Genomic DNA, 13,155 nt, shown 5'->3' with positions numbered 1-13,155 from the left:
GAGCTTTGCCCTCTTACCCAGGCTGGAGTGTAGTGGCCCTATCTCAGCTCACTGCAGTCTCTGCCTTCCAGGTTCAAGCAATTCTCGTAGAAAAAAATTCTCTAATTTTTGTAATTGTAGTAGATATGGTGTTTCACCATGTTAGCCAGGCTGGTCTCAAACTCCTGACCTCAGGTGATCCGCCCTCCTCAGCCTCCCAAAGTGTTGGGATTACAGACGTGAGCCTCCGTTCTAGGCCTCTTTTTTCTTTTGTAATTAACAAGTGATCTATGGAATGATAGAAACAATGTGAATATTCTGTCCCATAATAATCTTTACTTAATGGTTTTATCTGGATTATTTCTTGCCCAAATCAAATATTACTGTAGTGATTATAAAATGGAGACTTTTCTATTTTTTCTGTATTTTTTTCTATATTGTCATTCTTCTGTAAAGATTTTTTTATACTCCTTTTTTTTTTTCTTTTGTTTTTTTTGAGACAGTGTCTCGCTTTGTCACCAGGCTGGAGTGCAGTGGTGTGACCTCAGCTCACTGCAACTTCTGCCTCCCAGGTTCAAGCAATCCTCCTGCCTCAGCCTTCAGAGTAACTGGGACTACAGCCGTGGGCCACCAAGCCCAGCTAATTTTTTGTATTTTTAGTAGAGACGAGGTTTCACCATGTTGGCCAGGATGGTCTTGATCTCTTGACCAGCCACCTTGGCCTCCCAAAGTGCCAGGATTACAGACATGAGCCACTGTGCCTGGCCCTATACTCCCTTTAAAATGTTTTTTTCTTTTTTTTGAGATGGAGGTTCACTCTGTTGCCCAGGCTGGAGTATAATGATGTGGTCTTGGCTCACTGCAACCTCCACCTCCCAGGTTCAAGCAATTCTCCTGCCTCAGCCTCCTGAATATCTGGGATTACAGGCACATGCCTCCACACCCAGCTGATTTTTGTATTTTTAGTAGAGATAGGGTTTCACTATGTTGGCCAGGCTGGTCTTGAACTCCTGACCTCATAATCTGCCCGCCTCAGCCTCCCAAAGTGCTGGGATTGCAGGCGTGAGCCACTGCACCTGGCCCTTTTTTTTTTTTTTTTTTTTTTTTTTTTTTTTTTTTTTTTGAGACAGGGTCTTCCTCTGTTGCCCAGGCTTGAGTGCAGTGGTGTGAGCATGGCTCTCCACAGCCCTGGACCCCAGGCTGCCTCAGCTCACTGCAGCCTCTACCTCCCGGGTTCCAGTGATTCTCGTGCCTCAGCCTCTGGAGTAACTGGGAGTACAGGTGCGCACCACCTCACCTGGCTAATTCTTGTATTTTTAGTAGAGATGAGATTTCACCACGTCGGGCAGGCTGGTCTCAAACTCCCAGCAAACATGGTGATCTGCCTGCCTTGGCTTCCCAAAGTGCTTCATATTGTTAGCCCTAATTCTAGTCCAATTCCATAGCATTCTTCTTTATTTTTATTTTTTTATTTTTGAGACGGAGTCTTGCTCTGTCCCCCAGGCTGAAGTGCAGTGGTATGATCTCGGCTCACTGCAGCCTCCACCTCCTGGGTTGAAGCAAGTTTCTCCCTCCGCCTCCTGAGTAGCTGGGATTATAGGCTGCTGCCACCACACCCGGCTAATTTTTGTATTTTTATTAGAGACGGGGTTTCATCATCTTGGCCAGGCTGGTCTTGAACTCCTGACATTGTGATCCACCCGCCCCAGCCTCCCAAAGTGCTGGGATTACGGGTGTGAGCCACTGCACCCTGCCACATTCTTCTTTCAGTTCATATTTGGATCTTCTTTTTTCTACAGTGAGATCTCTGGTAACAACATAAATAAATGCAGTCATTTGTTCAGTTGTACAGTATATGCATAATGAAAATTATAATACCAATAGTATTTCCAGCTACAAACCTACTAAGTTTGATTTAATATTTCTTTGGAAATTTTTTGTGTGCTTACATATAGGCCACTAAGGGTGTGCAGTCTAAAATTACTTAAATATCTTTTTCTCACCGGGTGCAGTGGCTCACGCCTGTAATCCCAGCACTTTGGGAGGCCGAGGCAGGCGGATCATGAGCTCAGGAGTTTGAAACCAGCCTGGCCAACATGGTGAAACCCCATCTCTACTAAAAATAAAAAAATCAGCCAGGCGTGGTGGCGGGTGCCTGTAGTCCCAGCTACTCGGGAGGCTGAGGCAGGAGAATCACTTGAACCTGGGAGGCGGAGGTTGCAGTGTGGGTGACAGAGTGAGACTCCATCTAAAAAAAGAAAAAAATCTTTTTCTGTTATATCTTTTTTCTCTTTCTCTTTCTGTGGTAAAGTTGTTGGTGTAATAGTCAATTAAATTTATGTATTCCTATTGTATTCAGTTGTACTTCCCACCCCTCATCCTTGCTGATTTTATTTTTGGAATATATTAAACATTAATATGGTTCAAAAAGAAAAATCTACATTTTATAATTACTGTAATTGATTTAGGAAAGAAAAAAATGTATGATAAAACCATTGAGGTTTTACTCAGAAGGTATACTCAAAAGTCTTATTTCTTTTCCTTCCCTTCCATTATCATTAGCTTTTAGTTTGTCTTAGTTGTCTTCATTTTTGCAGGTATAAGCAGATACATATTATAAATATATTCTCATTTCCCCTTTCTTGTACAGTAGATAGCATAGGATCCATGCTGTTGTACATTTAAATACTCTTTTGTATCTTGTTTTCATAGAGAGTTTTCTTATTTTTATTTATTTATTTATTTATTTATTTATTTATGTTGTCACCCAGACTGGAATGCAGTGGTGCGATCTCGGCTCACTGCAAGCTCCACCTCCCAGGTTCATGCCATTCTCCTGCCTCAGCCTCCCGGGTAGCTGGGACTACAGACACATGCCACCACGCCCGGCTAATTTTTTTTTTAGAGAGGGGGTTTCACCATGTTAGCCAGGATGGTGTCGATCTCCTGACCTTGTGATCTGCCCGCCTCGGCCTCCCAAAGTGCTGGGATTACAGGCATGAGCCACCGTGCCCGGCCGATTTTTCTTATTTTTATAGCTTTGTTACATGTTGTGTAGATTCCATAGTTTTTCGGCCAGTATCCTATGTCTGAGCATTTAGGCTGTTTCCAGTGTTTCACTTTCACAGATAATGTTGCAACCAATAACCTGTGTATTTGCTTTCCATATTACTTATGGAGGTGTACCATCGGGGGAACTTCCTGGAACTTATACCTGGCATGTCTAAAACAGGGCATCATTCTCCCAAAACTTTTTCACTTTCATTTGCCGATACTGAATGGCACCATTATCTATCCTATTATGCAGAAATAAAGGTATCATCATTTCTTCTCATATCTAGTTTGTCAGCAAATGCAAATTATGTATTAGCCTTTCATTTTTTTCTATCTTCATTTTCTTACAGATCTTCTTAGTTGGTTTATTATACTAGCCTCCTAACTAGTCTCATTTCTTTCGTAATACTCCCTACTGCTGCTAGATGTGTCTTTCATAAAGCCAAAGGTTTGTTCATTTCACCGAGACCTTCCTATGCCCAGACCTTCCATTTCCTGGCCTCTACCTACTTCTCTAGCCTAATCGCTAACTACTTCTAACCATACTGAACTACTTGTAGATTCCCCACACATATCCTGTCCTATCAAGCCTCTTTTGCACTGGAATGCCTTTTTTTTACCTTGTACTTTTTTTTTTTTTTTTTTTTTTACCATTTTTGTGGAGAATGGGGTCACGCTTGTTACCAGGCAGATCTTCAACTCCTGGGCTCAAGCGATCCTCCTGCCTCTGCCCACTTAAGTGCTGGGATTATAGACATGAGCCACCGCGTCCAGGCCACATTTCATTTTAATAATTTTCAAGCAAGATTTTTTGGTAGGTCAGATGTAGTTCCCCTGTTTACCCTTACCATCCTGCGCTTACCTACATTGACTTGCCTTTTTTTCCCTGAGACTTTGGGCTCCTGTTGACTTTTGGGCTCCTATGGACAGGGCATTCTTTCTATTCTGCTTTCTTGGCACAGCCTGGAGCATGGTAGATACTTAGTCGTTTGTGAATATATGAACAAACTTGATCTGATTACAGATTTCTTTTTAAAAAAGTCTCTTTAGGTAATTCATTTACATGTTCACTGCAAAAAATCCAAAGTGCACAGAGGCATATATAAAGTGAACATTTTCCATTACCCCATCTCAGTTTCTAGTGGGAACTATGGTTAATAGTTCAGTATTGGCAAGAAAAACACAAAATAGATTTTCCAGTTACTATAGAATAAAAATGTTCACTACTTTGTTCTTATAGATCATCTCTTTTCCTTTAGGCAATGATAGTAAGAAATGCTAAAGATACAGCTCATACAAAAGCAGAACGGAATATTCTGGAGGAAGTAAAGCATCCCTTCATCGTGGATTTAATTTATGCCTTTCAGACTGGTGGAAAACTCTACCTCATCCTTGAGTATCTCAGTGGTCAGTACACAGAGTTTGGTGTAATTATTTGCATTGACTCCAGAAACTGGGTCAAAATGTTATTTTTCAATGGAAAAATACTTTTTCCCATTATGATCAAATAGTACTTAAAATTGATGAGTACACTGAAGGACAAAATTCAGATGTGACCACATGTTTCTATTGGCAGACAAATATGGAGGAAACTAAAGATTTTTTTTTCCCTCATCTGTAAAATTTTATTTTAATTCCTTTGTAATCAGTCACTTAACAGAAAAACAAATACCTAAGTGATGCAGAGCCATCAAATTGTACTGGGGTAAGATACTGTAATTTAAATCATTGGGAGAATTATTTAACATACTGACTATTTTTGGAATTGGGTCTTTAAACAAGACTTTTTAGTTTAATGTAGCCTTAGTGATGGGGTATGTAGCTTACAATGGAGATCATCCACATTTCCCAGGGCCTACCACCTCGTAGGAACTTGTTGCTTCTGTATCATTTCTAGATGACAGGTATCTATTTCTTTTTTTTTTTTTTTTTTTGAGACAGAGTTTTGCTCTTGTTGCCCAGGCTGGAGTGCAATGGTGTGATCTTGGCTCACTGCAGCCTCCACCTCCCAGGTTCAAGCGATTCTCCTTCCTCAGCCTCCTGAGTAGCTGGGATTGCAGGCATGTGCCACCACGCCCGGCTAATTTTAAGTAAAGATGGGGTTTCGCCATATTGGTCAGGCTGGTCTCGAACTCCCGACTTCAGGTGATCCACCTGACTTAGGCTCCCAAAGTGCTGGGATTACAGGTGTGAGCCCCTGCGCCTGACCACAGGTATCTATTTCTAGCAAACACAGTGTAGTTCTCTGAGAAAGATTTTGCAGTAACATGTAACATGGAACAGAAAGCTGCAGAATGTAGTAACTTTGTGACTATTGCTGTTGGAAAAACTTTTTTTGTTTGTTTTTTGAAGGTGGAGTTTCACTCTTCTCGCCCAGGATGGAGTGCAGAGGCGTGATCTCAGCTCACCGCAACTTCCGCCTCCCAGGTTCAAGCAATTCTCCTGCCTCAGCCTCCCAATTAGCTGGGACTACAGGCATGCGCCACCACACCTGGCTATTTTTTTGTATTTTTAGTAGAGCCAAGCGTTCACTATGTTGGCCAGGCTGGTTTTGAACTCCTGATCTCAGGTGATCTGCCCGCCTTGGCCTCCCAGAGTGCTGGGATTACAAGTATGAGCCACCATGCCTGCCTGGAAAAACTTTATTTTGACATAATTTCATACTTAACACAAAAACTTTTAAGAGTAGTATAAAGAATTCCTGTGCCAGGCTCAGTGGTTCATGCTTGTAATCCTAGCAGTTTGGGAGGCCAAGGAGGGCAGATAATGAGGTCAGGAGTTTGAGACCAGTCGGGCCAACATAGTGAAACCCTGTCTCTACTAAAAATAGAAAAATTAGCTGGCATGGTGGTGTGCTCCTGTAATCCCAGCTACTTGGGAGGCTGAGGCAGGAGAATTGCTTGAACCTGGGAGGCAGAGGTTGTGGTGAGCTGAGATCACACCACTGTACTCCAATCTGGGCAACACAGCGAGACTCAGTCACACACACACACTCTCTCTCAAAGAATTCCTATATATTTCTCACCTAGATTCCCCAAATGTTACCATTTCACCACATTTATTTTGTATCTGTCTATAGATATGTATATATGTATATACATATATATATGCATGCATACATAATTTTTTGAACTGTTTAAGAGAGTGTTACAGACATGATTTCCCTTTACCCCTAAAATTTCAGTGTATGTTTTATTTATTTTTTATTTTTTGAGATGGAGTCTCACTCTGTCGCCCAGACTGGAGTGCAATGGCGCAATCTTGGGCTCACTACAACCTCTGCCTCCCGAGTAGCTGGGATTACAGGCACCCACCACCATGCCCGGCTAATTTTTCGTAGAGATGAGGTTTCACCATGTTGGCCAGGCTGGTCTCAAACTCCTGACCTCAGGTGATCCGCCCACCTCGGCCTCCCAAAGTGCTGGGATTACAGGTGTGAGCCACTGCGCCCAGCCTATTCAGTGTATATTTTCTAAAATCAAGGACAGTATCTTACATAACTATACTAAAATGATGAGAAATAGGAAATTAACATTGATGCAATTATAACTTAAAGTTTCCTTTAATCTGGAACATTTCCTCAGTCTTTCTTTGACTTTCATGATGTTGACATTTTTCATTAGTACAGGCCAGTTAGTTTGTAGAATGCTTTGGGTTTAGCTGATGTTTCCTTAGTATTAGATTCAGGTTATGCAATTTTGGCAGGACCATTGAAGTGATATTGTGTCCTCCTTAATGCTTCAGATCAAGAGGTACATGATATTTATATCTTTGTTCCATTAATTGTGATGTTAACTTTGATCACATATATAAAGTGGTGTCTGCCGATTTTTTCCCTGGTGACATTTTTGCCTTTGTAATTAATAAGTATCTTTAGAGGAGATGCTTTGAGATTTAAATATCTTTCATCAAGCTTTCATGTTCATTTTTGTTGTTGTTGTTGTTTTTTGAGACGGAGTCTCACTCACTCTGTCGCCCAGGCTGGAGTGCAGTGGCGCAATCTCAGCTCACTGCAACCTCCGCCTCCCAGGTTCAAGTGATTCTCCTGCCTCAGCCTCCTGGGTAACTGGGATTATAGGCATGCACCACCACACCTAGCTAATTTTTTTATTTTTAGTAGAGATGACCCCTGACCTCAGATGATCTGCCCACCTTGGCCTCCCAAATTGCTGGGATTACAGGCGTGAGCCACTGCACCTGGCCCACATTCAGTTTTGACATCCATTGATTCTTGCCTGCAACAATTAATTGTGATGTTTGGCAAGTAATTTTTCTTATTCCGTCATGCCTTCTTCATTTATTACTTGGCATTCTACTGTAATTCTACTTGGCATTCTTCTTCCCCATTTAAAAAATTTATGTATTCCTTTATTTATGTTATTATGGACTTAGGTATTCTAATATCATTCAATGTGATATAACCCTTTATTATCATTATTTATTTTGATACTCAAATTGTGCCATGTTTTTTACTAGGCCACTGCCAAGGTTCATTCTGTTTATTTAAGGGTTCTGAAAATACGAAATATGAGCATTGACTAAAATTAGTGAGGGTGATTTAATTGTAGACTGTCATTTTTCTACTTATGGGTAAAATGTTAGAGTCTTTAATCAAGATTTTTTTTTTTAACCTCAGGTCTGGAATCTACAAATATTTTAAAGTTTGTAGATATAAAACCTGGAATTCCAAGCCAGTTCTAGTTTTTAAACATATGTGTGTCACAGAAGAATAAGAATGCTACTAAAAATAGAATCCTGAGGACTTAGTTTTAAAACCTATAATTTTTAGGATCTGTTTTTCATTTTTAAGGAACTGATGTCTTTTAATTATGGTTAGAAGGAAAGCACAAACTCTTTCATTAGAAGTGGGTTGGAAATAAATATTGTTTTATCTCTAATGTTTTTTCTTTTTCTTTACAGGAGGAGAACTATTTATGCAGTTAGAAAGAGAGGGAATATTTATGGAAGACACTGCCTGGTAAGTGAACTTTTTGTGGTTGCATAGATTCAGGTAATTACAAGCAAAGCCCCATTCCCACTATGGGCATCCACATGATTCAGTAAATTGATCTGGAGCCAGTCAGTCACTCAGGACCTCAAGGGGGAGAAGTAGTTTTGGGACTGGGCAGCTATGGAGGTCACATCATTCCTTTGCCCTTAGGCTTGAGTGGAACGCTCTTCACACCAGTTGTTCCTAACAGAACCATTCTCATTGCGGCTTTCTTTCCTTGAATTGGTAAGCTGCCTGCCTTGGCTGTGGGTGAGTGTGGTTTTCCAGTGAACCTTTATGTGTGGAACAATGGAAATTATCAGAAATCATCTCCTTTTTTTTTAGGCTATTTCTCAAGGTGCAGTCTTAGGGAGGTGATAAGCCTGGGCATATCATCTGTGGATTGATTATATAGTCAGGATGGGATTTACCCTCCTATTTCTAAACATGTCATCTGCTTCAAGTTAAAAATATGCACATCCTTTTGTGAAGCAACAATTTTGGGTCACAATAAATCAGTTTATCCTACACATTAATTTAATAGAAAACAACACTTAAATGTTTTTTTCTACCTTGATTACCAAAACTGCATTCCATTGTTTAATTTCAGGCCTTTTCTAACACAGAAGCTGCATTTAAGAGCCTTAGGGATGAAGTGCCCTTTTTTGGAGGAGGCTCACTGAGCCGTGTTGGAGGCTGTTTGTGGTCCTGCTGGCTGTGAAATTGCCTCAGTCCTCTAGGACACACCCTCTCCATCCTGGAGTAATCTGCAGGATTGCAACATTGTTATGCAGCCAGTATTGCAGTGCCTTGTGCTTTTCGAATCCAGACAGGGTTGATTCAGCCCTTTATTCTTTTGAGGTAGATAAATTTGAGTGTCACACAGTTTATAGTTGTGGGCTGGCTGGCAGGAGGGAGGGCAGATACTGTGGGCCTAAGCTGTCTATAAATATGTAGCTGTATTAAGTAAGGGATGAGTGGGCTTCTAAGGGTCAGGTTATAAGATCCCTTTTGAAATCAAGACTTGATCTCTGAGAATAACAAAGTTCCTATTTCCTGTGGGATTTTAAAGTTGGGTGTGGATGGGAGAAATTTGCTTTAAAATGAATGACTATTAGCTTAATTCCTACACAGACAGAACAAAACATGACCAATGGCAGTTTAGCATATTCTGGACATCTTTGCAATTTTAGCAGTATATTCTAATGGCAAAATAAAGCACTTTATAGTTTCACTAAAATGAGTGAAACATAAATGTCCCCATGCCTTTTGGCAGCATCCTATGCCATCTCTTTTTCCCACACATCCCCCTATCCCACTAATTTGGTCTTCGGTGCATGTCTGTTTCTTTCAAGGAATTTTGCTCCATACATAAACTGCTTTGGATAGATTACACTCTTTTTTAATTTTATTAAATCACTTTTGTTTCCAGCTTTTACTTGGCAGAAATCTCCATGGCTTTGGGGCATTTACATCAAAAGGGGATCATCTACAGAGACCTGAAGCCGGAGAATATCATGCTTAATCACCAAGGTGGAGACATACCGTAAACAATTCTATAGTAAATAATCATCTTAAAATCCTCCCACACAGGTCATGGCCATTTTCAAAGCCCCATATTCATCTCTCTATTTTGTGTATTTCCTCCCTCAGAATTTATGGCATCATAGTACTTGCTGATGTTTTAAGTCTTTAGGTAATTACACTTGGTGAGAGTAAAAGAAGTTGAGGATAATAGTCGCTCAACTGCCTTTTTTAGTTTAATCCTTACTCATAGTTTTTCATATTTTTGGAATCTTTACATAAAATGTTATATAATGTTTTAGACTGTAAAAGCCAGTCTAAACATTAATTTTGGCTTGTTACTTAAATTGAAAAGTGAATATTAATTATATAAGTCGAGTTTTAAAAATGAAAATATGTAAATATTGGCTGGGCGCAGTGGCTCACACCTGTAATCCCAGCACTTTGGGAGGCTGAGGCGAGTGGATCACCTGAGGTCAGGAGTTCAAGACGCCTGGCCAACATGGTGAAACCCCATCTCTACAAAACTACAAAAAAAAAATTAGCTGGGCATGATGGTGGGTGCCTGTAATCCCAGCTACTCAGGAGGCTGAGGTGGGAGAATCACCTGAACCCAGGCGGTGAAAGTTGCAGTGAGCCAAGATCGTGACATTGCACTCCAGCCTGGGTGACAGAGCAAGACTCCGTCTCAAAAAAAAAAAAGAAAATGAAAATATGTAAATATTAGAAGCTATGCTTCTTACTGTAGGTTTTATTAATGCTGGAAAAAGGATTGAAACTGAATCAAAGTATTTGATAAAACTTTGGAAATATGATGTTTAGTAGGCATCAGGTTACTCTTTTTTTTTTTTTTTTTTTTGAGATAGGGGTTTCACTCTGTCACCCAGGCTGGAGTATAGTGGCATGATTACAGCTTACTGCAACCTCTGCCTCCCAGGCTCAAGTGACCTCCCACTCCAGGCCCTCAAGTAGCTAGGGCCACTGTGGCACACCACCATGCCTGGCTAATTTTTGGTATTTTTTGTAGAAATGGGGTTTCATCGTGTTGTCCAGGGTGGTCTCAAACTCCTGAGCTCAATTGATCTGCCCGCCTTGGCCTCCCAAATTGCTGGGATTACAGGCATAATCCCCCTTCCCCCCCAGCCAGAATCAGTTTATTCTTGCTGTTTGTTTGCAACAACAAACATAAACATCAGAGAGACTGATAATCTATACAGCTATAGATATAGCACAGTGAGCCTTGACTACAACTGCATGCTGCTACAGACAGCTTAACTTATGCTAATCTGGGCTGTGGGCAGACTTGGCAATTCATACCCCAGAGGAGCAATCAGCTGACCCAGGGTATCTAGAAGGTGGTAGCAGCTGCTAATCTTAGATGTCTACAGAATAATCCATGAGGTTAATTGGTTCAGACTCTTAGAAAATGATGTATGAACAACCAAGGCTCACAGAAACATTCCAGATTATACTCCTCCACCTACCTTTTTTTTTAAGGTGAAATTATATACTTAACTGAATATATCATAGGAATCAGTGTCTCTTCCTTCCTCTCATCAACACCTCCTCACTCCCCAAAACCTGGATTCTGATCTGAATTCTAAGTCACAGGATAGAAAAGGGGAGCGATATAATAGTTAACTTCTTTGATTTATAAGGTTGAGTGTATCAGATGGTTCTGTGAAAATAAAGGCCACACTTCTTCTGTATCAGAGCGTAGTATATATTTACATTTGAATCAATAGGTCATTGTGCCTTTTCTGTGAAATGAACCTCAAATACTAGAGTCTCTGAGGTTGTTGAACCACTTGTTATGACAGTCCAATAAAGAAAGCTAAACTTGAACTGAAATGATCTTTGTATGAGGTGGTAAGTTTTTTACTTTCTGGATCAGTGATGATTGATTCGTACTATCTAGCAATTTTCTTTCTTTCCCCTAATTGGTAGCATTGGGCAGAGTGAGCTACCTTGTTGTAGTGACTTTCTGAGACCATTTTCAGAACTCTTCACAGTTCACTGTGATAAAAGCTATATATTTGAAGTACTGTCTCACAAAGGTATAGAATATGTTTATTGGGGTCTGTGTACTTAAACTAGACTTCATAAAACAGTTTTCCCAGGATTTTTCTTTTTTGGGATGGTAGAGGATTCTGTGTATACTTAAAGCTAGAGCCTTAGACAGGTTATTTCACTTTTTTCTCTATATTTGTTTTCTCTTTACTAGATAGACTATATCATTGGCAAAAGGTGACTTTGCCCTAGCCTTAAACAGTTAGCATCCCATTTTATGGATGGTACCTTGTTCTTGTCATCTGCGAGAAAAGTTTGAGGCAAGAAAAGTTAAATGGAAGGATAGATTAAGGTGTTATGTGACATGTTCAAACACTGCCCATACTTGGAATTCTGAGAATAATCATGCTGTAATCTTTCATTGTAGGTCATGTGAAACTAACAGACTTTGGACTATGCAAAGAATCTATTCATGATGGAACAGTCACACACACATTTTGTGGAACAATAGAATACATGTGAGCTGCATGTTAAGCATAATTGGTTTGGGAGCTAATTTTACCTCTTTTAAGGAATAGTATCTGTTTTCTGTACCCTCACTGACTCTGTATATTGTTTTTAAAATTCTAATTCAGATGATATGCAAATGGGTGAAGTTTTAAGCATATTATTTTTCTCATTGTAGGGCCCCTGAAATCTTGATGAGAAGTGGCCACAATCGTGCTGTGGATTGGTGGAGTTTGGGAGCATTAATGTATGACATGCTGACTGGAGCAGTAGGTGCACAGTTAAAAGCTGCATGTATTATGGTCTGTGCTGAGTCACTGTAGCAAGAGACCTGTCCTGTGCTTTCGGAAAATGTTACCAGTGGAGTTTTCAAAGCCCAGAGATTTGTTATTAGCAGTTTAACACTAATAATGCTTTATGATTATATGGGATCCCATACTTTCAGAAACATTTTCATTTAAATGATCTATGTCATGGCAGGCCTGTGAAATAGATGTTGAACAGATAATGTCCTTATTTTATAAATGGAGAAACTGAAGCATAAAATCACATAGCTCACTTATTATCACACAGCAAGTTAATGGTGGAAACACAGGCTTCCTTCCAGGACACTGCTACTTCCTCTGTCCTGTTGCTTAAAACTGCGCGCCTGCCGGGCACAGTTGTGCGTGCCTGTAGCCCAAGCTACTCAGGAGGCTGAGGTGGGAGGATCATTTGAGCTAAGGATTATTAATAGAATCTAGCCTTGACAACATAGCGAGACCCTGTCTCTAAAACAAAATAAAGGTCTTGAGCAGTTAGCCTATTTCACAGCATACATTTCTGATCTCCATGCATAACTAATTCAGGAAATGGATAATATTGTTATTTAAAATTTGTTTCTTATATACTAATATTTTTCACTCCCTGCTAATATTTTTCACTTGTCTTCTACTCTTAGCCCCCATTCACTGGGGAGAACAGAAAGAAAACAATTGACAAAATCCTCAAATGTAAACTCAATTTGCCTCCCTACCTCACGCAAGAAGCCAGAGATCTGCTTAAAAAGGTAAGGTTCTTAAATAGTCACTGACACTGTAAGATTCAATGAC

At 40.2% G+C, this 13,155-nt stretch overlaps 1 protein-coding gene and 1 long non-coding RNA gene across 31 annotated transcripts in view; both read left to right on the top strand.

The window, feature by feature from the left end:
• Positions 1 to 13,155, top strand: part of RPS6KB1 (ribosomal protein S6 kinase B1) — a 61,240-nt gene that overhangs the window by 33,087 nt on the left and 14,998 nt on the right. For 15 of the 30 annotated variants that reach the window (XR_013406390.1, XM_077970895.1, XM_077970884.1 and 12 more), the window contains 6 exons: positions 4,293 to 4,440; positions 7,954 to 8,011; positions 9,456 to 9,556; positions 11,985 to 12,075; positions 12,243 to 12,333; positions 13,005 to 13,112. Coding sequence is in view for 19 of the 30 variants with exons in the window: in XM_077970895.1 (XP_077827021.1) it covers positions 4,293 to 4,440; positions 7,954 to 8,011; positions 9,456 to 9,556; positions 11,985 to 12,075; positions 12,243 to 12,333; positions 13,005 to 13,112 (597 nt within the window). In the remaining 11 variants the exon portion in view is untranslated. Of the gene's footprint in view, positions 1 to 4,292; positions 4,441 to 5,385; positions 5,461 to 7,953; positions 8,012 to 8,194; positions 8,270 to 8,633; positions 8,885 to 9,455; positions 9,557 to 11,984; positions 12,076 to 12,242; positions 12,338 to 13,004; positions 13,113 to 13,155 lie in introns of those variants that run through there. The other 15 variants (XR_013406391.1, XR_013406396.1, XR_013406397.1 and 12 more) reach the window with 6 other exon arrangements.
• LOC144335518 (uncharacterized) lies at positions 1,073 to 2,355 on the top strand. The gene is made up of 2 exons (XR_013406428.1): positions 1,073 to 1,463; positions 2,221 to 2,355. It is a non-coding gene; the product is annotated as an uncharacterized LOC144335518 (long non-coding RNA).

This window comes from Macaca mulatta, chromosome 16 (genome assembly GCF_049350105.2).
Source record: "Macaca mulatta isolate MMU2019108-1 chromosome 16, T2T-MMU8v2.0, whole genome shotgun sequence".
Classification (NCBI taxonomy): Eukaryota; Metazoa; Chordata; class Mammalia; order Primates; family Cercopithecidae; genus Macaca; species Macaca mulatta.
Note: the sequence above shows the minus strand (reverse complement) of the source record. Positions and strands in the feature narration are given on the sequence as shown.